This window comes from Dipodomys spectabilis, unplaced genomic scaffold (genome assembly GCF_019054845.1).
Source record: "Dipodomys spectabilis isolate Male_0828 unplaced genomic scaffold, ASM1905484v1 ptg000230l, whole genome shotgun sequence".
Lineage (NCBI taxonomy): Eukaryota > Metazoa > Chordata > Mammalia > Rodentia > Heteromyidae > Dipodomys > Dipodomys spectabilis.
In genome coordinates this window covers 2,925,154-2,952,996 of record NW_024870907.1, presented here as the reverse complement: position 1 = coordinate 2,952,996, position 27,843 = coordinate 2,925,154, and the positions used below count along the sequence as shown (strand labels likewise).

Sequence of the window (27,843 nt, the reverse complement as noted above, 5' to 3'; positions counted from 1 at the left end):
TACTGCATCGATCTGGGCCGGCCTGGGGACATTAACACAGCTCAGGAGATGCCAGGGGCTGGGCGGAACTGAGACAGACCATGAGTTCATTTACAGGAAGCCAGAGAGGGCGTCCCAGGAAGGCGATGCTGGGGTGCGGGGGATCCCGTGAGCCCCCCCCATGTGTGTGCTCACCACCCACAGGTTCCCTGCCCTCTCCAGGGGTGATCTACCCTCTCCTGAGGGGTTCCAGAGCTGCTGTGGCAGACAGCGGCTCTTCCCTTTCATCTGCTTGTGGCCTCTTGATGGACTCATGACCTACCACCTCTCACTTGACCCTTGACCTCATAAATTCTGGAAACTCCTCACAAATCACCAGGAAGATAAACATCAACAGGGTCACCGGAAGGAGGTCTGGGCCACTGGCTGGGCGGTGGAGGAGGGAAGTGCCCTGGAGCCTTGGTGATGGATGAAGACAGGGCCAGGTGACCCTGGCTGAGGGCAGCTCCACAGACCTGGGCGGTAACCCTGCCCCAGGCAGGCACCTGGCCTCTGTGGGCCCCTGTCATGTCTGGCGCAGCTCATGGCGGGGAGGGGGCGCAGACCTGTTCCCCAGTGGCCTGGATCTGCACGCAGGAGCACGTTGTGGGGGAAGGAGGGGGTGTGCACCACCTGAGTGGTTTACCATGGTGCTGGCTCACCAGCTAGCCCTTCACAGCCCAACGCGCTCTGACCTCCTCCTGTCTGTCTCTCTTCCCAGAGGGGATGAACTGCATGAACAAAGATCATGGCTGTGCCCACATCTGCCGTGAGACGCCCAAAGGTGGAGTGGCCTGCGACTGTAGGCCCGGCTTTGACCTTGCCCCAAACCAGAAGGACTGCACACGTAGGTAGATGGAGGTGCATGGGCCAGACACTCCCATGCGCCTCCCACCATTGCTGTGTGGATGGGGGGACCTGGGCCAGGCTGGGGGATGGGGGCTTGAGGCAGACACAGACCCCTGGTTCACCTGGAAGCCCTCAGTAATGGGAAAGAAGCAAAGGAGGGCAGTCCCATCCTGGGCGGTGGCTGGTCCTGTTTCCAGGATCAAGGATCAGAACCAGTGCCCCCCCCCACACACACACACACTCAGGGGGCTGAGAACAGTGAGCCTCAGGAAACCCCTGGCCAGAGGAGCCATTTCAGACCCCACTGGAGGCCTCCCCGGGGCCTGATGCAACCCCAGCCTCCTAATATGGGGCAGGAGCTGAACCAGGAAATGGAGGACAGGCTGGACACCCCAAGCTCTGAACATGGCGCACAGCTGCCTGGGGAAGCTGTGGCATGTGAAGTCCTCAGGGGAGAAGGGACACACAGGCCCACACGTTCCAGGGGACGGCAGGCTTGCCCTGGGTCTGCCGCGAACACTTTCCATATGATGCAGAAAAAAAATAGGACCAAGGAGCCTGGTCTGATGCTCCCTAGAGAAGCTCTCTCCTGTGGAGAGAGACGGGCTGCCTGCAGGGCAGACGTGACCTCTGCTCCTCCCTCATCCTGTCGGGAGGGCAGGGCCCCGCTGGCCCGCCATCCCGACCCTGCCACACGGTCACCAGGTCTCTGGGCATGGAGGGAGGGCCTTGCTACACTTTTCCCAACCCAGGCTTGTTTGAAAGTCTACGGGCCTGGGCACCCACCCACACGGGCCTCACACTCTCTGCCTCCATTAACTCCAGCTCTAGCCCTCGGTGTGATCAATTTGTTCCCCAAGGTGGAGGGCCTTCCTTCTACCCTCCCCGTTTACTCCTGGCTCTTTTCCGTGGGCCAGCAAGAGCGAGCATAGGTGCATCATCAAAGCAAAACCAACAGGGCCAGACTGGGCGTCCAGCCTGGCTCCGCCTCCAGCCACCATCAAAGCAGAAGACCTAGCTCCTGCTCTGTCAGGCCTCCTGCAGGGTGACCTAGCTGTCCCCATGAGAAAACCCAGGGCAAGAGCACACACAGCAAGCAGGCCAGCAGGCCCTTCATTGGAAGGGTAAAGCCAGGAGTGGTGGTGCGTACCTGTCATCCTAGCGACTTGACAGGCTGAGATCAGAAGGATCTCATTTCGAAGCCAGCTGAACAAAAAGGGTGTAAGACTCCTTCATCTCAACCAGTAAAGCACTGAGTGTGGTGGCATACTCCTGTCATCCCAGCTATGGTGGGAAGCACAAATGTGGGAACATGGGGGGGAGGGGGATCACAGCCAGGCTGGCCTAGGCAAAAAGTGAGATCCTATCACAAACATAACCGGAGCATGGGTCAAGTGGTAGAGTGCCTGCCTATCGCAAGGCTCTGAATTCAAATACTACAGGTACTACAAAAAAAGAAAAGGACGCAAGAATGAAAGGAAGGGAGAGAATGAGTGCGAGGGGAAAGGAAAGGAAGGGAAGAAGGGAAAGGAGGGAGGGAGGGAGGGAGGGATGACACTGAGCCGCTTGATCCTGAACTGGGCTCAGGAGAGAGGACAGACGTCCCGACTGGGACAGGTACCACGAAGGGAACAGTTTTCCCAGCGACCCTCTCCTGAAGAGCTGTTCGGGGGCATCAGGGATGGGACAGAGGCTGTGAGCAGCTAAGACTTCCATCTTCAGATCTAGGAACATTTGCTGGTTCAGGGATTCACAGGATTCACTCTGATTGCCAGGGTGCGGCATGCTCGATGTGATTTCCAGGCCTGAGGAGTGGGTGACCGCACTGTGGCTCCACGGGCAGAGGCTGCCCAGCCCACCCGGCTCTGGCTCCTCCTGTGTGGTTTATGAAGGCAGCTTGGGGGCCTTCACCGAAGCCTGTGAGGTGACCTGAGGGCTAGGAGCTGCTGGCTCTTGAGTTGAGCTCAGGCTGAGGCAGCCTGGGACAGACCAGGCAGGGAGCGGGCGGGCGAGGCTCTGCACCAGACTCCCCTAGCCCTTCAGAGCCAAGGAGCCACTCCAGAGGCAAGGCTAGAGCTCCATCCTTGCAGGTCTTTCCGGAGCTGGGGGTGTAAGCTGGAGGCTCAACCTCTGGGGGTCTGAGATGTTCACACTCCTGTGTGGAAGGGTCTGCCCTGGTCATGTCACGCTGTTTCTCCAGGGCCTCACACTGCTGCACCTGTGCCCACCCTGAAGGGGACGCCCAGGCCCAGAATAGCACGTGGTACCCAGCTCAGGGCGGGCTCTGCCTGGGACACACACACACACACACACACACACACACACACACACACACACACACACACACACACACACACACACACACACACACACACACACCTCTGCAGGCCTGTGGCTCCTGAACCCTTGGCTTCCCAAGATCTCTTCCTACCAAAGACAGAAACTGTCTCAGAGAGAAGCCAGATCAGAAGTACCCACACACACCCAGGGCTGAGAGAGAGAGGGTCACTCCTGCAGAGGAGGGACGGGCCCTGAGCTGGGGCCACTGTTCAGGCTCCGGACTCATGTGGAAGGAGGGCCCTGAACTTGGTGCTGGAAGCTGAGTCTTAAGGCTGCCCAGGAAAGCCCCCGGGACCCCAGAGATCCCTGTCCCTGACAAGCAACATCTTTCTCGGATCCACTTTTGTGGAAACTGCATGTATCTGAGACCTAGGGGCCACCCACTCCAAGGCCAGGAGAGCCCATGGGGCTCTTGTGAAAGGCAGAGCTCATGACACTTGCGCTGCAGGAGTCATTCTGGAACATTCAGAGCCCTTCCCAGGGAGTGGCCACCCACAGCTTCCCTCTGCCGTTCATCAGCCATGCCTGTGGGTCAGCCCAGTAGGATGTGATTCATCCAAACCCCGGGAGTTGGGTATTTGGGGGCCCTCTGATCAGGGTTGGTCTGATGCTTTTGCATATTGGGTTGTCATGATCAGGAACAGGAGGAAACACACAGCCAAGGCTTCCCAGGCAGCAGGCTTCCTCCCAGGTGGCAGATGTCAAAAATCAGGGGTTCCCAAGGCCCCTCCCAGAGAGCTCCTGCATCTCCTGCTTCTCCTGTAGCCGTTTCTGTCACCCTGCGAAGTGATAACGAAGCTTCCTTTAAATACGTTTCCCACTGGGCACTGGCTAAAGCTCCACTTCCTTCAGCAGGCCTGGACTTCTGTCAGTATGGAACATCTGAGCTGGGTGGTTCTGGGCCGAAGGGCACCAGATCGTCTGGGCACGGGGCGACACCAAAGGCCTTTTGCAAGCAGTGCACTGCACATTAACTTGTCTGTCTGAACACCCTCAGCTCTGGGGAGAGGATCAGTCTTAAGATGGCCCGTCCCTGGGGCCCACGGAGGATGAACAGCCATAGACAGCCCTCCACGTGCCCTGAGACGCAGGCGGAGGACAGAACTCTGCGGGAACTAAGTGATCCCTTGGCCATGGTCGCCAATCTCCCGTAACTTGTCCAGAACTCCATACCTGGTGTCAGCAGACATTTGCCTATTGAGACAGACAGTAGTGTAGTGTCTTGCAAGGTGAGAAGGGCAAAACTGTTCTCCACCATCCAGGGGAGTCAGCTGCGTGAGGCTCTGTGGAAAGGCAGGGGTCCCTGAGCCCATTCGCGGCCTCTAGGGATAAGGGATTCCATCAGACTCTGGGGGGATGGAGGGCAGGAAGTGTGTCTACTGTTGAGAAGCCTCGGCAAGCCATTCGCTGGCTACCTCAGACCCCTGCCTTCCTCCTCCAGCCCCCAAAGAAACAACCGGTGCTGGCACACTAACCCTCTCTGTTGTTATTCTGTTTATACACACGCTGTGTGCCTCGGACCTAACTAGTAACCTGTAACTATGGGAACGGAGGCTGCCAGCACAGCTGTGAAGACACAGACACGGGTCCCGTGTGCGGCTGCCACCAGAAGTACGCCCTCCATGCCGACGGTCGGACGTGCATTGGTAAGTCGGTGCCGCTGTCTACCACCTTTCACCGTCCCCATGGGTGCCCTGTGTCCCCATGTTCTAGAGGAAGCGGAAGGGAAACAGAAGCCACCCAGTGGTGATGGGCAGGTGGCTTTTGTGGAGAGTTCATCCTGGGTCCTGCGGCCCTTTGGGGCCATGTGTCCAGGAGCACCTGACTCAGACCTTCCTAGTGGGGTGTCTGTCTGGCATTCTCGTCCACGCAGGCTGCTGTGGTGGGGGGGGGGGGGTGTCCCTGTATCTCGGAGGGGCAGCAGCAGTGCCTGGAGCACAGGTATTTCTGTGTGACTATCCTTAATTGTGTGTGCTGCTCACTTCAGTCTGGAGTTCCAGAGCTTTCCTCTGTGCAGGGGGCAGGGGGTGCATCTCATGCGGGGTGTGGGTGCTTTTGACTTGATTTCATGCCAGACCCACCTGGCTCTCAAGGGACTCCACCCTGCCCCCTCCCTACCTCGCCGAGTCCCCGCTTGAGCCTCAGCCCCCTCCCTCTTCCGGGCCCATGCTCCCAAGGAGAAGTTGAATTTTTGCTTATTATTTCATGCCATTATCATTAGTAGTGGGTTTTTTTTTTCCTCCAACTAAAAAAATAACAGATTTTACTTTTTAACTGAGAAAAAGAGGACTTTCAGAGCTGGCCCCGGCGGCAGGCTGCTGCTTCCACCCTCTGCCACTTTGGACCACATGAGGTTGCTCTTTTCTGTAAAGACCCCACTTCTTACTGTCAACTGGGGAGGTGAAGCGGGGCGGGGGGGGGCAGGAGGGCTGAGCACGCAGAAGCCGGTGAGGCCCAGAGCCGCTGTGACACTCACCCCCTGTGAGTGTTCCCCTGCGTCTCAGAGCTGGGTGCAGGGCGCGGAGGGGCCCCCGGGCCGTCCCCTCGGTCGGCAGAGCTGCCGTCCCGACGCGGCGGTCTGCACTGGGTCTCCCTTCCTCGGTGTGGCCTCTTCTCAGACAGCCTTTTTTTTTTTTTTAATTTCATTTATATCTCATTTCTCCTGCTTTTCTGGTGATGGTCCCTGATTGCCTGTCTTGTCTGATAACTGATGTACATCAACCATTTTCAGAGCCAAAAGCCAAAACCAAACCAACCAATCAGGAAAAAAAAATTAAAGTAATTAAACGCCAAACCAGGTCTGAGACCAGTGTCTCTATTGCAGCCTGATCCCATCTAGAACCTCCTGTCCTCCAGCCTGTCCCTCCACTGTCCTGCGTGGGTCCTCCTGGGTGACCTGGCTCCCTCCTGTCTATCTTGGGGGATTGGCTGCTGCTGCTGGACCAGTGCACCGCTGGGCAGAAGCACCCCAGCCTGCGGCTAACACCGCTCGTCTGCGTCTTCTCACTCATTGTAGTAGTAGTATTTCATTTAATGTCTGCTGCATGTGACCGGCCCTGCTTAGATCTAACTTCCTGACCTTTCCCTCCTTTCCCATTAGAAGCTATTTTCCTGCCTTTGCTCCCACCACTGTGGCTTCCACTCCCAGCCAGGATGAAAAATCTTTCATCTGCTGTCATCGATCACCCCCCTCCCCCTCCCCTGCCAGCAACAGTGTCTCCGCACAAGAAACTCCAGCCAGCCTTCCTGCACCCCAGGGGAGACCTGGCACAGCGGCCCGCTGGGCTGCCAGACCCGCCCCCCCCCCGGCTGGAGGGGCCCCCATCTCTTTCCCTGCACACTCCTAAAACCACTGACTCCTCTCTGGTCCTCTAGACAACAGGCAACCAGCGCTGCCCAATCCATCCCCTGGCCTCTCTCATCTGTCCGTCCGGTGGGATCCATTGTTCCGTCTGTGCGCGTGTCTGTGTTCCCCTGTGTGTTTAATTTTGCATGAGTGACACTCTCTTTTCACGCCCCTTTGTGCGGGGCCTCTGGTGCCCCGGGTTCCTCCATCACCTGACCCCAGCCCTGTCTCCTTGTGCTGTGCCTTGTCCTGTGCCTGCCTGTGCAGTGGGGTCTGTAGCCGCTTGTCTCCCTGTGGTGTGCTGTCTGCCTCTCCAGCCTCCACCTGAGGCCTCCCCTGTGTGTCCACGTGGGCCTGTGTCCCTCTGTGTGGGTGTCATGGCCACCGCTCCTTGTCTGCACGCCGCCTCCCGCCCTTGCTGGCCTCCTCACCGCCCCGAGCGAGCGAGCGAGCGAGCAAGCAAGCGAGCAAGCAAGCGGGTGCACCTACCTGGAGGTTCCTGGGACTAGCCCTTGGCCGGGACGCCCAACGTGCTGGCCTGGCATGCGTGTTAGCTGTGTGTGCGCCACGCCGAGAGGCTGACTGTCTTGGGCCGCGGGAAGTGGGCTCTCATTAACCACTGGCTCCGTGTTTGTCCCTTACTTGTGTTCTAGACAAGGATGAGGCTGCAATTGAGCGCTCGCAGTTCAATGCCACGTCAGTAGCTGATGTGGACAAGCGGGTGAAACGGCGGCTCCTCATGGGTAACACTTTTCTTCCACTTCCTTTGTCCTCCTTGCCCGTGTGTGTGTGTGTGTGTGTGTGTGTGTGTGTGTGTACGCGCGCGCGTGTGTGTGTGAATGCGCACACGTGTGTGCATAGGGGATGCTAGTGTTTGCTGCGTGGGTGTGGCGTGGGCACTGTATGAATGCTCAGCCAAGTGTGGGTTGTGTGCGCGCAGGAGGTTCCACCACAGACGGGAGCTCACTGTTTCCTTGAAATTTGTAGTCCATCGAACACGTTTGTTTCTTTGTGTGTTTGTAGCAGAGACCCCCAACACCCATGTCGAATGGGCTGAGCGTGTCAGGAGCCTCCTGCACCCACAGTAAACACCATGTGCGTGGTTAGGGCAGCCCTGGGAGCCACAACGCCACACCAAGCCGCCGCAGGATGTGGCCAAGCAGGCCGCAGGGTAGAAACGGCTCCGAGCAGCTTGGTGCTTATTCTCACGGGAAAGGCCCCAAGATCTCAGGGCTTGGGGGGCGGGGTGGGGGCTGTGGCAGGCTGAGCTGCATATGGGCCAGTGGGAAGAGGAAGAGGGGACCGTGTCCACCCTCGACAGTGTAGCAGGGTGGCTGAGGGTCTGCACCCCTCATTACTTCCAGCCCTCCTCTGTCTGCTGCTGTCTGCCCCACAGTTCTGGGGCACTGACCTCAGGCAGTCACCGTCAGCTTGGTGACATTATATTGGCTTGCCAAAGTCACCCAGAGGCCCTGGCCCTTAGACTGTCCCCAGGGTGCAAGCCAGTGTCCTGAGGTCAGAGCTTAAAGATCACGGAGAAGCCACTTAGCTCTGAAGCCCTGGTGTGGAGCCACCACTCCAGTGTTCCCCGGTACTTGGCAGTTGTCTTGGCGTGTGGTAAAGCAGGGTGCTGCGGGACTTGAGGCCCCAACTGGCAGGCCGGCCTCCCTCAACTCTGAGCATGGCAGTTACCAGGTTAGATCAGTAGATGCAGGGTATGGGGGTTACCTGTCCAGCCTGTCAAGGCTCATAACATGGAAGCCAGGCTCCACACAGAGAGCAGCCAAGACTGCAGGGGGTCAGAATGGGGTCAGCCTTCCTGGTTCACACTGCCAGCATTGGCTCTGAGAGGAAGTACCAGCCTACTTCCTAGAGATTGGGGGGAAGGGGGGCCGTAGGCAGTGTCTGGAGCCCTCCAGGTTACATCCTGGAATGGGAGGAGGGACAGGACCGGCAGAGGGCACAACCCAGCCCCAGCTGAGACACAGGACCAGCTCCCCAGCACAGGGTTGAGATGAGGGCCCAGTGTGGGAGAAGACAGGGAGCCCAGGGCTCCTCCTGTGCCGCAGCTGCGTAGCGGCCAAGACGGCTTTGCAGGGCCCTTCCAGCCCCCCGAAGCCATTTGTCAGTGGAGTTTTAGTTTCAGAGTGAAAGGGAAAGATGGAGGCAGAGGCCCACAGTCTTCTGGGAAGTGGGTGGGCGGGGCCTCTGTGAAACCCACGGGGAAGCGGGTGGGCGGGGCCTCTGTGAAACCCACAGGGAAGTGGGTGGGCGGGGCCTCTGTGAAACCAACGGGGAAGCGGGTGGGCGGGGCCTCTGTGAAACCCACAGGGAAGTGGGTGGGCGGGGCCTCTGTGGTACCCGCTGGGAAGTGGGTGGGCGGGGCCTCTGTAGCACCCACTGGGAAGTGGGTGGGCGGGGCCTCTGTAGTACCCACGGGGAAGTGGGTGGGCGGGGCCTCTGTGGTACCCACGGGGAAGTGGGTGGGCGGGGCCTCTGTGGTACCCACGGGGAAGTGGGTGGGCGGGGCCTCTGTGGTACCCACGGGGAAGTGGGTGGGTGGGGCCTCTGTGGCACCCACGGGGAAGTGGGTGGGCGGGGCCTCTGTGGTACCCACGGGGATGTGGGTGGGCGGGGCCTCTGTGGCACCCACGGGGAAGTGGGTGGGCGGGGCCTCTGTGGTACCTGCTGGGAAGTGGGTGGGCGGGGCCTCTGTGGTACCCACGGGGAAGTGGGTGGGCGGGGCCTCTGTGGTACCCACGGGGAAGTGGGTGGGCGGGGCCTCTGTGGTACCCGCTGGGAAGTGGGTGGGCGGGGCCTCTGTGGCACCCACGGGGAAGTGGGTGGGCGGGGCCTCTGTGAAACCCACAGGGAAGTGGGTGGGCGGGGCCTCTGTGGTACCCACGGGGATGTGGGTGGGCGGGGCCTCTGTGGCACCCACGGGGAAGTGGGTGGGCGGGGCCTCTGTGGCACCCACGGGGAAGTGGGTGGGCGGGGCCTCTGTGGTACCTGCTGGGAAGTGGGTGGGCGGGGCCTCTGTGGTACCCGCTGGGAAGTGGGTGGGCGGGGCCTCTGTAGTACCCGCTGGGAAGTGGGTGGGCGGGGCCTCTGTGGTACCTGCTGGGAAGTGGGTGGGCGGGGCCTCTGTGGTACCCACGGGGAAGTGGGTGGGCGGGGCCTCTGTGGTACCCACGGGGAAGTGGGTGGGCGGGGCCTCTGTGGTACCCACGGGGAAGTGGGTGGGTGGGGCCTCTGTGGCACCCACGGGGAAGCGGGTGGGCGGGGCCTCTGTAGCACCCACGGGGAAGCGGGTGGGCGGGGCCTCTGTGGTACCTGCTGGGAAGTGGGTGGGCGGGGCCTCTGTAGTACCCACTGGGAAGCGGGTGGGCGGGGCCTCTGTGGGACCCACTGGGAAGTGGGTGGGCGGGGCCTCTGTAGCACCCACTGGGAAGTGGGTGGGCGGGACCTCTGTGGTACCTGCTGGGAAGTGGGTGGGCGGGGCCTCTGTGGTACCTGCTGGGAAGCGGGTGGGCGGGGCCTCTGTGGTACCTGCTGGGAAGTGGGTGGGCGGGGCCTCTGTAGTACCCACTGGGAAGCGGGTGGGCGGGGCCTCTGTGGTACCCACGGGGAAGTGGGTGGGCGGGGCCTCTGTAGTACCCGCTGGGAAGTGGGTGGGCGGGGCCTCTGTGGTACCTGCTGGGAAGTGGGTGGGCGGGGCCTCTGTGGTACCTGCTGGGAAGTGGGTGGGCGGGGCCTCTGTGGTACCTGCTGGGAAGTGGGTGGGCGGGGCCTCTGTGGTACCTGCTGGGAAGTGGGTGGGCGGGGCCTCTGTAGCACCCACTGGGAAGTGGGTGGGCGGGGCCTCTGTGGTACCCACTGGGAAGTGGGTGGGCGGGGCCTCTGTGGTACCTGCTGGGAAGTGGGTGGGCGGGGCCTCTGTGGTACCTGCTGGGAAGTGGGTGGGCGGGGCCTCTATGGTACCTGCTGGGAAGTGGGTGGGCGGGGCCTCTGTGGTACCTGCTGGGAAGTGGGTGGGCGGGGCCTCTGTGGTACCTGCTGGGAAGTGGGTGGGCGGGGCCTCTGTGGTACCCACGGGGAAGTGGGTGGGCGGGGCCTCTGTGGTACCCACTGGGAAGTGGGTGGGCGGGGCCTCTGTGGTACCCACTGGGAAGTGGGTGGGCGGGGCCTCTGTGGTACCTGCTGGGAAGCGGGTGGAGTACTTTCTGTGGTGACCACAGGTCAGGAGCCGGCATATCCTGCAGGCTCAGGTGCAGCCTCTTTTCTGAGTGCCCAGCCCTCAGGCCCCACTCTGCCTGCCAAGAGGGCCAGGGCAGAGCCAGGCTCTGCAGGCAACCCCCCCACACACACACCCCTTACCCCCACAGTGAAAGCCGGCTGAACCTCCTCGCGTTCTCCCAGCTCTTTGCCTTCGAACCCTTCTGGAGATTGTGCCCAGATGACAGAGGTCATATCCTGCAGCTATCCTATAAATCATTGATTAGCTATCTCATCTCTTGCCCTGGCCAAGAGCCAGGACTGAAGCTGAGGACCCCACATGCAGACGGCCTGCCTTCAAGCCTCTGCTTCCATGTAGAGAAGAGAACCTGTCTACAACGGGGTCTGGGGGGTCAGGTGGCCCTGCCCACTTTGGTCCTCAGAGGCGCCAGCCACCACTACTCTCAATAGCCACCCGGTCCCGGCACACAGGCGAGCATGAACAAATAACAGATTCACATGAGAACCAGAATCCTGACAGCTAAGATGAAAGGGATACGTGCTGTTCTCTGAAACTTCCCCTGGGAGATGGCAGTGCCCAGCTAAGAGTGCAGAACTGTCCCCACAGGCCAGAGACCCCCTCCAGCAGGACCGATGACATGCAGAGCCAGGCCTGGCCTCCTGGAGCCCCAAACCTGTCCCACAGAGGCCCTGGGCTGGGTGTAAATCGGCTCCCTGTGGCTGCCATCCCACCACCTCCATCAGCCAGGGGCTGAGGCTGGTGCCTGGAGCAGCATTGACCTCGTACCTGCTCTTTCCTTCTTCTAGAGGCCACTTTGCCACTTGGCTCCTCTTCAGACCACCCTCCTGTGTCCTCTCCCTCCTCCCTTCTCTCCTGCCTCTCCCTCTTCTCTTAGGGCCATCCATCTCTTGGGTCCATACAGTTAATCCAAAGTGATCTTTAGCCCAAGGCCCTCCACTGAATTATATCCACCATGTCCTCTGTGCTATGTAGGTCCTGGGGATTGCAGAGCCCTTATTCAGCTAAGACAGCTGGCTCGCCTTGGGCCAGCAGGGCCCTCTCTTAAGGTAGTACCCCTGGACCCTCTTCACTTGCTCAGCCCAGTCCCACAAGTCTCCCAGCCCACAGTAGAGGCTCCAAAGCCAGCCCTGAATACATTGCTATGTGGGTTGAAGTGGGCTCCCCTGACCCTTTGGGTGGTCCCCTCAACCCTTCCTAGCCGCTCGGCCGAGCTCTCCCTCCTCACCAGCGCCTCTCCATCCCTCTATCGTTGGCCCAGAGTTTTACAGTCAGTGCTCCAGGCAGTACCCAGAGCCGTCCCTGCTTCACACGTGTGAAACCCCAAGCCCTTGGCAGAGGCCAAGCCAAGGGCAGGGCCCTCTGTGATGAGCAGAGCTGGCCCGAGGGCCGCGGCTCCACAGGCTCAGCAGCTGTGGCAGCAATTATTTATCCTCCTGAAGGCACCAAATAGCAGACCCCAGAGTCATGGAGCTCTGGCCTAGCCAGCACCAGCCAGTGCCAGTGGTTGTCGTAGATGGGCTCTAGGGCACTGACACAGGAAGGGAAGGCAGTGAGGAGTTTGGTTTCAGACAAATGGGCAGAGGAAGGGTGGTGCCCAGATCTGCCCCAAACATCTGGCCACCTCTGTGCTGCTTCCGCCCCCAGGGCCTGTGGCATGTGAGGAAAGATGCAGGAAGCAGCTGCGTGGCTGTCCTGGGAGTCAAATTCCGCTGGGAGGAACGGCCTCAGGCTCCCCGGCTATCAGGCGGCCCAAGGGGGCACAACGTGCCCTGACCCCCACCAGACTCACAGGAGGTAGAGGTGAAGGAGGTGCCAGGCAGGCAAGATGGTGCCTGTAGGGTCTGCTTCGTCCTGACAGGCCGGGGCGAGGGCTACAGAGCCGGGAGCCAGGGGTAATGAGGGTGGCTTGTACGTTGTCCCCAGGCTCGTGCAATGGCCCAGTCACCCACCTTTCCCGGGCCACATAGCCACTCACCCCTGGACGCCCCTCCACCTGTCCCGGATTTCCTGCCTCAGTGCCACGTGACCGTCACTCTCCCAGTGCTACCTTGGTGGCTCTGCCTGGCAAAGGCTTTTATCCACAGGCCCTGGCCCAGAGCAGGAGTGAGAGGAGCTCAGCACGTGAATGCTGGCTTCCTGGAAGAGGTGCCAGGGTGCCTGGAAGAGGCATTGAGAAGGGTTCCGGGGTAGCATGGGGGCCTTTCTTAGACTCAGGGGTGCCCAGCAGAAGATCCCTCCCCCCAGGTGTGGCCTCACTGCCCACAGGGGTTAAGAGAGGAGCGTCAGATGGTCGCGCTAAATCCCACCAGTAGCTGGCCAGTGAGTGGGGCCGGAGCCCTTCCCTCCATTCAGCAGTTCAGCGTCTTCTCCCTCCCCACTCACCGGGACTGATGAAGGAGGCAGGTCACGGTGCTCCAGCTGGGGTGCAGGGTAGACTGTGGGTGGAAACATGGTGCTAGCAGGACTTAACCAAGAAAGGGGGCAAAACCAGAGGCAGGGCCCTGGCAGCCTACAGCGAGGTGGCTGAGAGAGGAGAACCCACAGATGCTACCCGGCCTCTCTGCCCCTCTGCACCCATCCCAGTGTGAAGTGGGCCGCAGCACTCACCCAGCACCCAGCCCCTGTCTCACTTCCCACGTGGTGGCGATGAAATGGCAGCTGGAGACACATTTCTTAGACACAACCCTCGGTGTGCGCCGGCCCTGCCTGCTGTCAGTACCAAAGCCCTTTCCAACCCCATCCCCAATGCAGGCAGTAACTGAGTCCCAGACCAGCTCTGCCAGCATGCAGGTGGGCCCTGTGACCATTAGCCACCAACGGAAAGTGCTGGAAGAGCAACGCAGCCTTGCCTTTCTTAATCTGAGGAGCCCAGCTGCAGAAAGATACCTTCCTCCTCTCTCGCCTTCCTAAGAGGCCTGGCCTGCCCCTGCCACCCCCAGCCCACCCTTCTCCTTCCAGCTGGGCTCGCCCTGGGGGGGAGGGGAGCAACAGGATTAACCAGCCCTGTCCAGAGGCTGGCCAGGTGATTGGTCATCCTGACCAATGGAGGCCCCGCCACTGTGGTGAGGGGCATGGGTGGGCCACTGCTGAAGTGCTCTGGGAAAAACTCAGGCACTGCGCACTGCCTCCTCCACCCCACAGGTCTGCCATTTACTAAGCCAAGTTCCCGGGCAGCCATCCGGAGTCTGAGACGAAGCCTCAGGCAGGCTCCCGCCAGGGCAGGCAGACTTGGTCCTGTCCCCCTGTGTGCCAGGTGGCTGAGGCACACTCGGGGCACGTTAGCTGCTGTTGAAGGTCGAGGGAAGGATCTGACTGCCCCGCCCCTTGGTTACACTGATCCGCGGGGCCTGTGTAGCTGAATGCTGGGAGCATGGGCCCAGCTGTACCCAGCTGTGTGACCTTGTCCAGTCCCTTCTAGAGAACAGGTGTGCTGATCCAATTCCACCGTTCTCCCAAGAGCCAGTGAGAGAGGCTGTGTGTGAGCCCCTGGGCCTGCCCCAACCCCCCTCCGTCTCATAGCCCCAGCAAAGCCAAGCATCGGAGGTCAGGAGCAGCCGCGCTGCCCTGGGCCTGTCACCTGTGTTCATGTAAACCCTCTGCGTCCTTCAGAACAGAGCTGGCGTTCAAAGTCTCACAAACCCTCACACCTTGTGAGGAGCCTGCCCCAGTTCGGCCTCCATAGCTCTCTGCTCCTGACGCCTCTCCCCCATGGCCCCGAAGACCCTGCAGGCTGCAGCACCTCGTCCTTCAGATCCACGTGGCTTCTGCCTTCCTGTCACCCCTCCCGCGGGCGCCCGAGGCTCTTCCTTGGTGCTCACTGTGCAGCCCGAGCCCTGAGGCCCTGGGGACCTGGAAAACAGTTCCACCAAGGGGAATCGCTCCTCAGGGCCAAGGCCTCACAGGATGGAGGCCGTGCCGTCGGGCCAGAACTGGCAAAGAGTACCCTCACTGGACCCTCAGCCACCCCCGGCCCTGGGCTAGAAAGACAGGCCTGGACACCAGGGCACTGCACAGTCCCAGGTGGGCCATGAGCCCTGAATCCAGGTCTGTCAGCCTCAGCCCTGAGCAGAGCTGGCTCCTCCAGGACCTCTTCTCCCGAGGGCCCCCTGAGGATCTTCCACCTCACCAGGGCCACAGTCCTGGCCTCCGCAGCCTCCCTGCCTCAGCTGCCCTGGGCTCATCCCCCACCTTGTGCCAGCATGTTCCCCGGGGCCCAGCTCCACTCTGAGGCACAGTCTTGGGGGGGCCGGTCCTCCCCTGCCATGCAGAAAGCGCTCAGGACATATCTACCCAGCTGGAGGCAGAGCAGGGCCTTCTGGGTATCGGTGAAGAGGCTGGCCACTGTAGTGCCCAGCACGGTACCAGTGCCAGCCTGCCACAGGTGACAGCCATGAGGCAGACAGGGCCGCGAACTTAAAAGCCAGGCCAGAGAGAGTGACCTGCCCCAAAGTCAGGCAAGGGTCCACAGTCCGCTGAGGGGAGAGGTGGTGAGAACCCAGCGCTCCCAGCAGAGGGGAAACGTCCAGGCTTTGATGGCTGCCCTGGGACGGGTGAGGGTGGAGTCAATGGTGAGCCCTGTGGCTGGGACCATCCAGCTGCTTCAGCTACTTCTAGAGGCAAGAAAGCAGGTGCACCGGCCCTGGCTGAGGCCAGCGTGATGCCCCCTGCCGGGGCCTTGGGCTGCTTCTCTATCAGGGTCAGGCCTTCCAGGGAGAGACAGGGAAGATGTAGGGATCAGAGCCTCTGGAAGAGCTGTAGGCACAGCACAGGTCAGAGCCCAAAGTCTGGAGGGAGCAAAGCCCAGCACACTGGCCCAGGGTCCTCAGCCTCTTGTTGTGGGCCCTGGAAGAGCTCTCTGCTCCTGCAGCACTGCCACTCTCGGCCAGCTGAGCCCTCGCCCTACAGCTCACCCTGGGATCCTGCCCTTCGCTCACCAGGCCTGACTCAGGACGGGGGGCATGGTGCCCTTGCTCTCTGCCACTTCTCACTAAGACCAGTCGTTGAATTGCTAGCTTCGTTGTGCTGGGGCTGTGCTGAATTCTAGACACAAGAGCCATCCTCCCACAACCCTGCCCAGCGAGCAGAGGGTGGGTGAGGGGACCACCTTGTGGATAGACAGTGCCCTCCCAGGGGTCAGCTGCCCTGGGCAGGCTCGGGAAAGCATGGACAGGGCTAGGCCAGCGGTGGGAGTGGGAGTGGGGGGATGGCAGCCATGCAGAGGTCAGTCACTGGAACCCTGCTTTGAGAAAGGTGGGCCTGTACTCCTGTAGAAAGGCTAGATCTCTCCCCAGACTCTGAGTCAGCTCCATGGCTTCTCTTGTAGCCACAGCAGGGCGGCATAAACCCCTCTGCTGCCCGCTAGATTGTGGTTGCCCTCTGCCCAGCACCGAGCTGCTCCAAAAAGGATGAAGCCGGGTACCAGTGGCTCACTCCTGTAATCCTAGCTATTCAGGAGGCTGAGATCTGAGGATCACAGTTTGAAGCCAGCCTGGGCAGGGAAAGTCTGTGAGATGCTTTTTTCTACTTAATCATCAAAAAAGTCAGAAATGGAGCTTTGGCTCAAGTGGTAGAGCTTTAGCTTTGAGCAAAAAAAAAAAAATCTCAGGGACAGCGTCCAGGCCCAGAACCAGCACACACACACCACAGTGAAGTCTGGGTGAGGAAACTCTTTGCAGAAGTGGTACCTGGGTGAGCCTGTATCTACACAGAGCCGCTTACAGAGCATCTGTGCCTGTGCTGGTGTGTCTGGGTCCCGCAAGAGATAGGTGGTAAACACTCATCATCGTCAGGAAGCAGAGTCCCATCACAGGGGCCTGCCCATCAGAGGTCATCACTCATAGATCCACCACACGGCGGTCAACGCTGCCCTGTCCTTTGCCCCTGTGTCCTCTGGCTGGGATGCACAGAGGGCCTGGTGGGACATCTCCCCTCCCTGTAGGGCTCCTCCATGAGAAACACCACTTCCTCTCTCCTCCCCCCCCCCCCCCCCGCCCCACCAGGAAAGTCAGGGCCCGGCCTTCTAACTTGTCTAGGATCTCCCCTTCACCCTTTAGAGCCCAGCCAACCCTGGGCTGCCTTCCTGCCCCTGGCCAGCAGGGCAGGCAGCGAGGCCACAGGCAGGGCACAGATCAGGCCTGTCTGCACCGGTTCCCCCTCTGATTCTTGCTGTGTGCCTACTGCATGCTGGCTGCCTGTCATGGGGCTGCTGGCTGAGGTCACCAGAGCTGGGCCTCTGCCGCAGAAGCCCCAGTTCCTGATGAGTTTCTGGGAAGAGTAGGGAGCCCTTTAGAAAGAAGCCGGGTAGCTCTACCTAGAGATGGGACGGAGCGAGCTCTTGGAGAAGGCACTCTGAAGTTGAGCTTTGCCCTGCCCCCTTTTAAGACCCAGCACTCAGGTTCAGATGGCTTGAGCCAAGCTCGGCTGGTGTAGCCTCACAGCCCAGCCTGCAGAACCCCAAGAAGGAATGTGGAGGGTGGATGGAATCCAGAAGGCCTCCAGGGTAAGGAGCAAGAAGGCCCCGGGGCCTGGGAGACACAGGGCTCTGTAGGATGCTTGCAGTCAGGTGATCCAAAGTTAGGCAAGGTCTGGGGCCCCTTTTCTGCATTTCTCCAAGGCAAAGGAGACTTCTGGTTTGAGAAGACAGAAATGCAAGACTGCCTTTGCAGCCTGCTTTGAGAGATGGCCTGGGTAGGACCCTAGGCTGTTAACAGCAGAAGCATCTCCTTTAGTAGCACCCAGGACCTTCTGCTAGGAAATTTCCAAGGCCAAGGGGCCTGTCCTGCCCGGCCAGCCTGTTCTGTGAGCGTAGACCTTGGGTCCATATGTTGGATGACGGTGTACATCTGTGAATCTCAGAGCCCCCACCCCGTGCCCTGTGACCTGCCCAGGGCCCTAGGGAGGCAGGAGTGGAGGACAGACCGAGTGCATGCTCCCTCCCCTGGCCCAGAATCCCTTAGGGGAATTCTGTTACCCAGAATGAGACAGTGGGCTGGAGGACGGACCACTGAGAGTCGTGACATCGAGGAGAGTAGTGGCCTGGGCCAGAACAGCAGCTAGAAGAACCGGGTCTGGAGTGAGGGCAGGAGCATCTGGGGAGGAGGGGGGCAAGGAGGCATCGTGGAGGAGGAGTCCCAGAGCAGGGAGGGGGGAAGGATGTGGGGGAGGCTATTAGGCAGGCCCCTGCCCTCAGCGAGCTGTGGATCGGTTAGCCAGAGCAGAGCCTGGCAGTACTGGACACTGAGGCATAAGAAGTAGAGACCACCGTGTGCTCGCCACAGGGGGGTGGAGGGTAGCACCAGGACCCTGGGGTGCTCACAGCTGCAGTGTGTGTACCAGCCTTGGGTTGGGGCAGCAGCAGGCAGAGTGAGCAGTGGCCGTCCATGCTGCAGCCCAGTCCTGCTAGCTTCTTCCCCGTGGGCAGGAGGGGTCAGCCAACCCGCAGCCCCCCGACTCTGGAGGGCCAGAATCCACGGCTCATAGAAGAGGAACACATACAAACTGCTTGATTCACCCCCCCCCCACCAGAGACGCAGCCCCTAATGCCTGCACTCCAGTCCACCACCATGGCTGCGCCCCAGCCCCTGCTCTCCCCCCCGCCCCCCCCGCATCTCCCTGGCTGTCCCCATTTCCCTCCTGCTCTGAGCCTTAATTTACCCAATCAGGAAGACACACTGCCCCTCCAGAACAGGGCTTCTCACACAGAAGTCCTACAGGCACTTGGGCTGGGAGGCAGGACCCCCTCTATTTGAACCCCAGGACAGGAAACACTTGTTCCACGCAGGGGGTTCCTGTGGTCTCTGCCCCGGTCCCAGGAAGGAAGGCCGATGTCCTCGAGCCCCGCATGGGGCCCCTCTTCTGTCTTGGTGCATGATGGGAGGGGACAGGCAGCAGCCCGTCAGAACTGGTCTGTGCTGGTGTAGGACCCGTGTGCCCCAGGGGGAGGAGACGCTGGGCCTTGTCTCTGCGTCTGAACTTCAGGAAGGGTCCTGTGGAGGAGATCACCAAGCTATAGCCCAGCACCCTGCAGGGGCGGGAGGGGGCAGCAGAGGCCTGTGCCCATCCCCAACTGGAGGCCGTAGCCATGAGGGACAGGCCGGGAAGGGTGTCAGGAAAGGGGCCCAGCCTTTCAGAGAAGGAAGAGTGACATGTGTGGGCATGTGCACAGGGAGGGGTTCCCCCTCCCCCTCCAAAGAGGAGCACTGTGACGGGGTCCAGCGAGCCCTGGGGACCGCTGGCCCCAAGGCTGTCCTGATCCCTTGCTTCCAAACTCCTCGTGGGGAGGACCCGTTGGCAGCTTAGAGAGCTGAGCACCAGTCCTGGGGAGAGAAAGGGGGGCCAGGCTCCCTGAGAAGCAAGGTGGAGGCCGGTAGGGTAACTTGGGCTGTGAAAGGTAGGCGCCTGGCTTCTATCTACTTCCTAGCAGCAAAGAGAAGAGGGAAGCCCACTGGGGCACCTTTTCCACAAGTTGCAAGCCCGCCAGATGCTCAGGAAGAAACCCAGGTGCAAGGATCAGAGTCCAGAAGAGTGCACCCTGCCCCGGGTGCCCCCACCCTGGGCCAGCCCATCTGCGGCCTGCCAAGGATCTCTCTCACCACACCGCGGCCCGGGTGACCCCAGCTACGCCCTCAGCCTCTCCGGCCCCTTTGAATTTTGCAGAAGGGGGAAAAAAAGCACTAGACAGGCGTCAAGTGGATAAAAACCAGACGCCTCCGGCAGACGGTTCAGTGAGAACAGATGTGGGGCAGGGAGCCTTGCGGCGGATGAACAGCGTGCGTGCGGCCCTGGGGACCCCAGCTCCGCGGCGCAGCGCCACACACCGTTCCGCCCGGCTTGGCCTTGGAGACTGACTGCAGCCAGGGCAAAAGTTTAGGAACTTGGCTTGCGCAGTTCAATAGCAGCCAGCCCAGTCTCAACCCCCTCGTCCGTCCCGTCTCCCCAGGCAGAGTCCTTTCCGTGTGGAGTGAACTTCTCCTGGCATCGGGGCCTCCACGGTCACCCACGGTCACCCCGTGGGGGCCTGAGCCTCAGCCCGGCGCCCTCAGGGCCCACAGCTGGGTACCGGCCAGAGCTTGAGCCCAGCTCTCCTGCCTCCTAGGAGGTCCCCCCACCGTGAATAGGGAAGATGACAGCTTCGGCCCCAGGAGACTGAGCATCTGTCTCTCCTCCTCCTCCTCCCCCCCAGAGACATGCGCGGTGAACAACGGAGGCTGCGACCGGACCTGCAAGGACACGGCCACTGGGGTGCGTTGCAGCTGCCCGGTCGGATTCACGCTGCAGCCGGATGGGAAAACGTGCAAAGGTCAGCACAGGGCATGCTCCCCCAGCACCCCACCCCTGTGCCCGGAAGCCCTTCACATGGCTGAGGGGACCCCCATCAGGGCTCCAGAGAACAGCTGTCCGAGGAGCACGTTCCTGTAGCAGCGTGTTCGGCTGTGCTGTGGAGCAGTCAGATCAGGCAGAACTTCCCAGCCTTTGGCTCCCCAGGGCGTGGGGGGAACGGGGGAGCGGGGGATTTACTGTGGTGGGAAGAGCCTGCCGCGGGGATGTGTGGGACACGGGCACGCTGTGTGTGCCATCGTCACAAACCTGTGAGGAGCCCGTAACAGAAGAGCAGCCAGTGCAGGGAGTGAGGGAAAGATAGAAGGGAAGGCACATGGGCTGGGAAGGTGGCTCAGTGGTAGAGCGCTTGCCTTGCATGCGTGAGGCCCTGGGTTCGATTCCTCAGCACCACATATGCAAAAGGAGAAAAGCCGGAAGTGGTGCTGTGGCTCAAAGTGGTAGAGCGCTAGCCTTGAGCTAAAGAGCTGAGGGACAGTGCCCAGGCCCAGAGATCAGGCCCCACGACCGGAACCAAAAAAAGAAGGGAAGGCACAGCCCCCCCCCCCATTGGTCCCCAGACCCATCCCACGGACTTGGCTCTAGGATAGTGTGACCCCAGGAATGGCAAGAGGAGACCCCCAGGAAGCAGAGAGTCAGGCCTGAACACTGAGCCCCCTGCACTCGAGTGGGAACACAGCTGCCCAGCACTGAGGGGGACGGGAGGGGGGAGGGATGCCTAAACAAGGCCAGGATGGGCTGTGTTGAACATAGACATCGGCTGTCTCCGTCCTCACCAGCCACTGGAAAAGCAGTGCGCTGGTGGAAGGAACAGCTCTTCTGCATGTTTATTTGAAAACGAAGCCCTTCTGTAGCCACTGCAGCCTGGATTGGCCTGGTCAGGGCCTGGGTGTGTCCCGGCAGACACGAGGACAAATAGCCCCTGAGTGCCGACCCTGGACTCCACGCCCCGAGCAGAGGAGGACAGAGGTCCGCACAGGTGTGGTGATGTCACAGGGGGCTGACCTCTCTCCGCAGGCCTCCCGGCTGGCACAGAGGCAGTCGGGGCCTTGCCTTCCCACCCACCCTGCAGGTGCAGGGTGACCCGGGTCAGGAAGGCAGCACAAGGCTCCATTCCTGAGGTGACACCAGGACAGCCAGGAACAGGGAGCCGGAAGCCAGCAGCTCACCGCCAGCTGCCAATCCAGCTGGGCTGAAGGGGCCTGGCAGAGTGTGACCCAGAAGGGACCAGCTCCTACTGCTGCCCCACGCCACCCCTGGGTGGCCTGAGGGGCACTTATGCCCCCCCCTATTTCTGGCAGAGGGGAGGGGTGCAGGAGACTAAGCAAAGGCTCTCTGCCCCACGTCCCTGACTCCATTTCCCAAAGCCCTGGAGCCAGGCTGCCCCTGCCTGGCCCTTTGGCTACACACACTCTGTGGACACAAAGCCCAGGGTGGCCACCGTCGGTCCTTGGGGCTCTGGCTTCTTCCTGACTTCAGAGCATAGCTCTTCAACTAACAGGTTCTCAGCTCCTGCCGTATGTAATGTTTGGGAGCGTATGAACACAGCAGGCACCCCGGCCCGCTTGCCCTGAGATCAGGAGACAGATGTTTGTCAGGTCTGCACTAGATACAGGGCAGAAGCAGGCAGCCCGGGCTGCAGGAGGGAAGATGAGGGGCAGCAGGCACCTCCAGCAATGGCTGCCAGCCAGGCTTCCATCAGTGTGGGCAGGGGAGGCTCAGGTCCAGGGACTCACCACCTGACCTGCCACCTCCGGGCAGGACCTAAGAGCGGCAAGGCAGCCATCATGAGGCTCGAGAAAACCCCGCACAGGCCAGTGACCTGGAGGGGGACAGAGCAGAGGGTTGATTTCTGCACAGGTTGCCGAAGGATTCAGCCTCCTCTGAATCTGCTGATAGAAGCGTCACAAACCCCGAGTCAGGGATCCAGGGCAAACAGGGCTCCAAGACTTGGCCAGGGTGAGCCCAGAAGTGGACCCATGGCACCCATCCTGGGGTTTGGGCCTTACCAGTCCACGTGCACACCCAGATCTTGGTGAGGGCCCAGGGAAGACAGCAGTGGAGTGAGCTCAAAGATCTGATGTTTTCTGGAAGCCAAGAGCCTCTGTGAAGCAAGTTGGGTGAGGGGAAGGGCATTCACAGAGGGTTTGGAAAAGCCAAGGCTGGAAGTCCAGGGCCCGCAGGTGGAGCAGGGGTGGAGAATGGGGTGCTTTGCCTCAACATGGTGACTGTGCGTCTGAAGGGATTGCACGTTCTCTAGCTTTGTTTCAAGAGTGTGGGCTGAGCCTGGTACCCGTGGCTCACGCCTGTCATCCTAGCTATTCAGGAGGCTGAGATCTGAGGATCACCGTTCAAAGCCAGCCTGGGCAGGAAAGTCCGTGAGACTCTTTTTTTTTTTTTTTTGTCGGTCGTGGGGCTTGAACTGTGGGCCTGGGCGCTGTCCCTCAGCTCTTCAGCTCAAGGCGAGCGCTCTACCACTTGAGCTACAGCGCCACTTCCGGTTTTCTGGTGGTTTATTGGAGATAGGAGTCTCATGGTCTCTCCTGCCCGGGCTGGCTTTGAACCACGATCCTCAGATCTCAGCCTCCTGAGTAGCTAGGATTACAGGCGTGAGCCACCAGCGCCCGGCTATGATAGTCGTGAGACTCTTATCTCCAATAAACCACCAGAAAACCAGAAGTGGTGCTGTGGCTCAAGTGGTAGCGCGCGCGCCTTCAGCTGAAGAGCTGAGGGACTTCAAGCCCCACGGCTGACAAAAAGAAAAGTGTGGTGCGGTGAGAATGGGTCCCCTCAGTGCCCGCTCATTGTTGGGCCGAGCTATTTCTAAGAAGGGAAGCCCTCCGGGGTCTCCCTCGGCACAGCACCCTCTGCTCCCAACCCCTCCCAGAACAATCTGGGAGGACCCTTGCCCCTGCCTACCCTCCCACCTCATCTCTGCTGCCTGTGCCAGGCCAGCGACCTGCCAGGCCTTCTATCTGAGTGGAAGCCAAGGTGCGCTCACCTGCCCTCCCTCTGCCCCTGCACACAGGGGCCCCACACACGGCCAGCCCGAAGGGAGCGAAGACGTTTCCCTGTGCCCTTGTGCCTCTCACCCCACCCTGCACCCCTACGTAGTCACAACCCCACCCAGCTGGGGCGGTGCGCAGGGATCCACCTTCCTTGGCCCTGAAGTCCTTCCTGCTCTCTGGGATGCCGGGATCACCTTCTCATTTGCCCTTTTTTTTTGGGGGGGGGGGGGATTGGTCATGGGGCTTGATCTCTGGGCCTGGGCGCTGTCCCTCAGATCTTCAGCTCAAGGCTAGTGCTATACCACTGGAGCCACAGCGCCACTTCCGGCTTTTTCTGCTTATGTGCTGCTGAGAATCAAACCCAGGGCCTCGTGCATGCAAGGCAAGCACTCTACCACTGAGCCACGTTCCCAGCCCCTGTCCCTCAGATCTTCAGCTCAAGGCTAGCACTCTACCAGTTGAGCCATAGTGCCACTTCTGGTTTTCTGGTGGTTCATTGGAGATAAGAGTCTCACGGACTTTCCTGCCTGGGCTGGCTTTGAACCAGGATCCTCAGATCTCAGCCTGGTGAATAGCTAGGGTGACAGGCAGTGTTGGAACTTCAGGCTGGTGTCCAGGCCAGCCTATTTGGTTTGGGGAAAAGCAATGAGCAGCACGGCAAAAGGCGTGGCCAAGGTCTGGGCAAGCAGCCTGCGTAGCACCCAGGCCCTGTCTACCAGGAGGCTCACTCTCCTCACGGGCGGGCAGGGTGTGGGGACACTTAGCTGGCACCCATTCTCCGGTGGACTTGGCAGGTCCTGGCTCTGGGCCTGGCAGGGATGTGGCCAGTGCCAGCAGGGAGTCTCCATCTTCCTCACTGGCACACGTTTTTCTCTCCCCCCTGGAGGTCACCCCTTTCCCTGATACTGCCCATGGAGTGGAGAGCAGGCGCAAGGGGAGTTGGAGCGGTTTGGCTGGAGCTCCTAATCAGGCACTGGAGACAGAGCTCCTGATAGCATGGAGAGCCCAGCCAGCCAGCCGAGGGCCCCGAGTCTAGGGAGGACAGGGGTGGGGGGGAGCTCAGGGAGGGCACACAGGATTCAGGCAGCGTTCTCGGGGGGAGGGCAGTGTCTGGGGCCCAGCGACTGGCCCTCTGATATCACACTCAGTGATTGCTGATGGACAGGGCAGCTCAAGCAAGCAGGCAGGCATGGGGGGGTGTGCAGGGGCACAGCGCAGAGTTGCGGGCAACTCCCTGCCCCGTGGAGGGAACCTCTTGCACCCATAACGTACTTTCCAAGCCTGGAAAGTAGTCCAGGGGGCAGTGAGAGATGCTTCTCCGCTGGGTGCTGAGGACCGCCAACCTGTGCTGGCCTGCGCTGACCTGTGCTGGCCTGCGCGTGCCCATCCGACCCTGAGACGTGACATGCTCGGGGGCAGGGTGCCGCGCTGTCCCGTCTCGGGGGGGGGGGGGGGCCTGTTCTTCACCGGGCAGCGTGGTGTCAGCCCCGCCCCTCCCCCGCAGACATCAACGAGTGCCTGGTGAACAATGGCGGCTGTGACCACTTCTGCCGAAACACCGTGGGCAGCTTTGAGTGCGGCTGCCGCAAGGGCCACAAGCTGCTGACTGACGAGCGGACGTGCCAGGGTGAGCGCCCACCGGGCCCTGGACTCCTGGGAGGGACGCCCGTGGGGGGGGGGGAGAGGGGCGCTGAGGGGTGCCACTCCCCAGCCCCTGCCCACCCTGCCCACTTTGCCTCCCGTGGGGCTGGGCGTGGGTCTCACCTGTCCCCTGCACTGTGGGAAAGCAGCCAGGCCTGGAGGCTCGCACTGTGATCTCACCACTGAGGGCTGTGAGTTTGAATCCAGTCTGGGTTACATAGACTCTGTCTCAAAAGAATCCCTATGGGAAACGAAGGCGAGGGATCGTCCCCACCCTACGTGTGTGTGTGTGTGTGTGTGTGTGTGTGTGTGTGTGTGTGTGTGCGCGCGTGTGTGTGTGTGTGTGTGTGTGTGTGTGCGCGTGTGTGTGTGTGTGTGTGTGTGTGTGTGTGTGTGTGTGTGTAGTGTGTAGGGTGCTGGTGGCAGTGTGAGCTGCTGCCACCTGGTGGAAGACACCCCACACCACAGGCGCTCAGCAGCAGACCCGGGGCCTGGACAGGGATCACAGGCTCCTGGGGTGGCAGCCAGAGTCCAGCGGGTGGCCTGGGGAGAGAGTGGTCAGGGAAGGCCTCCTGAGGAGGCCACAGTGAAACTGATGGACTGGTGGGTGGGCAGCGGAACGCATAGGAAGGGTGGAGAATGGGGAGGGAGGCCATTGGGAAAGGGACCAGTGGCTGCGGGCCAGGCTTTGGGAGAAGGTGAAGGAGAAAAGGCCCGGAGGAGGGCCTTGGTTTCCTCACCCATTACTCTGCTTCCCTCATTTGTTCTGTGGCGCCCCTAGGTGTCTGGCTGTGGGTGTCACAGCCTGGGAGTGCAGCCCAGAGCCTGGGCAGCACGAGGTCTAGGAAACCATTTGGTACACGATGTGACAGACTCTCCCTGAGGCTGTCCACAGCCGTGTGCCTGTGTGAGCCTTGAATGATGTTACACATGTCCAAACAGCCCTTAGCAGAAAAAGCAAAGGTTTCCCACCCCTGCAAGGCTGGCTGGGGGGGGGGGGGGGGGGAGGGGTGTGCTTGTCACCCCAGCGCAAGATGACAGGCCAGGCCTGCTGGGCTGTACAGTGAGACCTGATCTCGTAAATAACCAATGCAAAAAGAAACCGGCAGAATGGTTCAAGAGGTAAAGCTCCTGCTTAGCAAGCATAAGACCTTGAGTTCACTTCTCAGACCTGCAAAAGAAAGGGATTCATATGATCCCTCCCACTCAAAGCATTTCTCTCCAGCTTACCTCCAGAAAAGATGGAAGGCGGCTTCCAATGGGGTCCGAGTGGGAACTGGGCGGGACTGTGGCAGGCTCTGTGCCGAGCCTCGGGGCCCACGGTGAACACTGGTGGCCAAGTGACAGGCGCGCCTCCTCCCTGCAGACATCGACGAGTGCTCCTTCGAGCGGACCTGCGACCACATCTGCATCAACTCCCCGGGCAGCTTCCAGTGTCTGTGTCAGAGCGGCTACGTCCTCTACGGAGCCACCCACTGCGGAGGTCTGCAGCCCGCCCGCCAGGGCCGCCTTCCCCTCGAGGCACGCGCCTGGCCGCACGGCCACCTACACTGCACCCCCACACCCCAACCTGATCGTGGGCCAGGCTGGGACTGCCCGCGGAGGGCTCCGTGGAGGGCAAGGCAAGGGGAGGAGTCGGATGTGGGAAGCCTGCCCGGGAGGAGGGCCAGCGAGTGTCTGCCGAGTGTCAGTCCAAGGCCCAACTGGGACATAGGCCTAGAAACCTCATCTGCTAAAGGACCTTTGTCTGAGGTGGGAGGAGCCGATGGACTGAAAACTCCACAGACGGTTCCAGTGGGAGAGAGAGGGTCATGACAGAGAAGGAGTGTTGAGACAGTGGGGGATGCCAAAGGAAAAGTTGGGTGGCGGGGAGCGAGACGCTGGGAGAGGGAATGCATGGGGAGCTGGAGACTGGCCGTATGGCAGAAGCCAATAAGCAGAGAGGGCCTTCTGAGCCCAAAAGGCACTTGGGTCTTACCACTTACAACATAGAGACCAGGAGGGAGCCTAAGCAAGGGTGTAGCATGGCCCCGCTAGTAGTGCTGTGGCTGCCATGGGGAAGGATCTAGAGCACTGTCCTTTCAAAAGCACCTGCAAGCCTGGGCCTTAAGCTTCCGGGCTGGAGCAGGGAGCAGGGCAAAGCCAGCCACGCCAGCCAAGAGTCGGCGATGATGCTCTCTCTCTTTTCTGGAACCTGGGGGCAGCATGAAGATTGGGGTGAGCACCAGGCAGTGGAGCAATAGGCACGGAGGTGCTGGGTGACACCTCTGGAGGGACGCTCAAGGCCCCAGGGCCTGCCACAGGCCGGGGACAGCTGCCTGGGTGTCACAGCAGGATGGCGGAGCTTGCTGCCCAGCTGCAGCAGTAGCTGTGTCCAGAGGAGGACCGGCCACCTTCCACCCTAGTGCCTCCTGCACAGGAGGATCTGGAGAGGCTGGGATGGAGTCTGAGGCGGGGCAGGCCTGTGAGCCTGGGCCTGGTTGGGCCCCGCCCCAGGAGGCAGATCTGGACGGGAGCTTTGCCTGCTGCCTCTTAGCTCTCAGAAAACAAGGGAGGCTCCCAGGGAAGGGTTGTACTTTGGCATCTGTGAGGAGCCTGTGTGTGCTTGTGTGTGTGTGTGTGTGTGTGTGTGTGTACTTGTGTGAACAAGTACACCTGAGGCTGAGCTGGGTCAGGAGCTTCTGAGCACTCAGGTCCTGCCATTCCCCATGGGCGTGGCCTAGACTGGTGGCCACACCCTATAGGCGTGGTCTGTGTCGGCAGTCCTATCTCAGTGGGTGTGGCCTGGGCTGTTGGTCACGCCCCCTCACTTCTACCTGTGCTTCTAGACGCGGATGAGTGCAGCATGGACCATGGTGGCTGCGACGAAGGCTGCGTCAACACCAAGGGCAGCTACGAGTGTGTCTGCCCGCCAGGGAGGCGGCTGCACTGGAACCGGAAGGACTGCGTGGGTGAGTGGGGGGCCCTGTCCCTCCCCCAGGGAGTCGGGACAGGTGGAGTACAGATGCCCAGGTAGTCTTGAGGAAACAGAAATGGAGACCTCATAC

The 27,843-nt window shown here is 60.9% G+C and overlaps 1 protein-coding gene across 2 annotated transcripts in view; it reads left to right on the top strand.

Moving 5' to 3' along the window:
• The window catches only part of Scube1 (signal peptide, CUB domain and EGF like domain containing 1), a 102,803-nt gene that overhangs the window by 56,738 nt on the left and 18,222 nt on the right, over positions 1 to 27,843 (top strand). Inside the window, exons 5-11 of one of the 2 annotated variants that reach the window (XM_042697955.1) lie at positions 740 to 865; positions 4,737 to 4,853; positions 7,207 to 7,296; positions 19,993 to 20,109; positions 24,660 to 24,782; positions 26,163 to 26,279; positions 27,625 to 27,747. In XM_042697955.1, coding sequence (XP_042553889.1) covers positions 740 to 865; positions 4,737 to 4,853; positions 7,207 to 7,296; positions 19,993 to 20,109; positions 24,660 to 24,782; positions 26,163 to 26,279; positions 27,625 to 27,747 — 813 coding nt within the window. The remainder of the gene's footprint in view (positions 1 to 739; positions 866 to 4,736; positions 4,854 to 7,206; positions 7,297 to 19,992; positions 20,110 to 24,659; positions 24,783 to 26,162; positions 26,280 to 27,624; positions 27,748 to 27,843) is intronic. The other variant, XM_042697956.1, reaches the window with a different exon arrangement.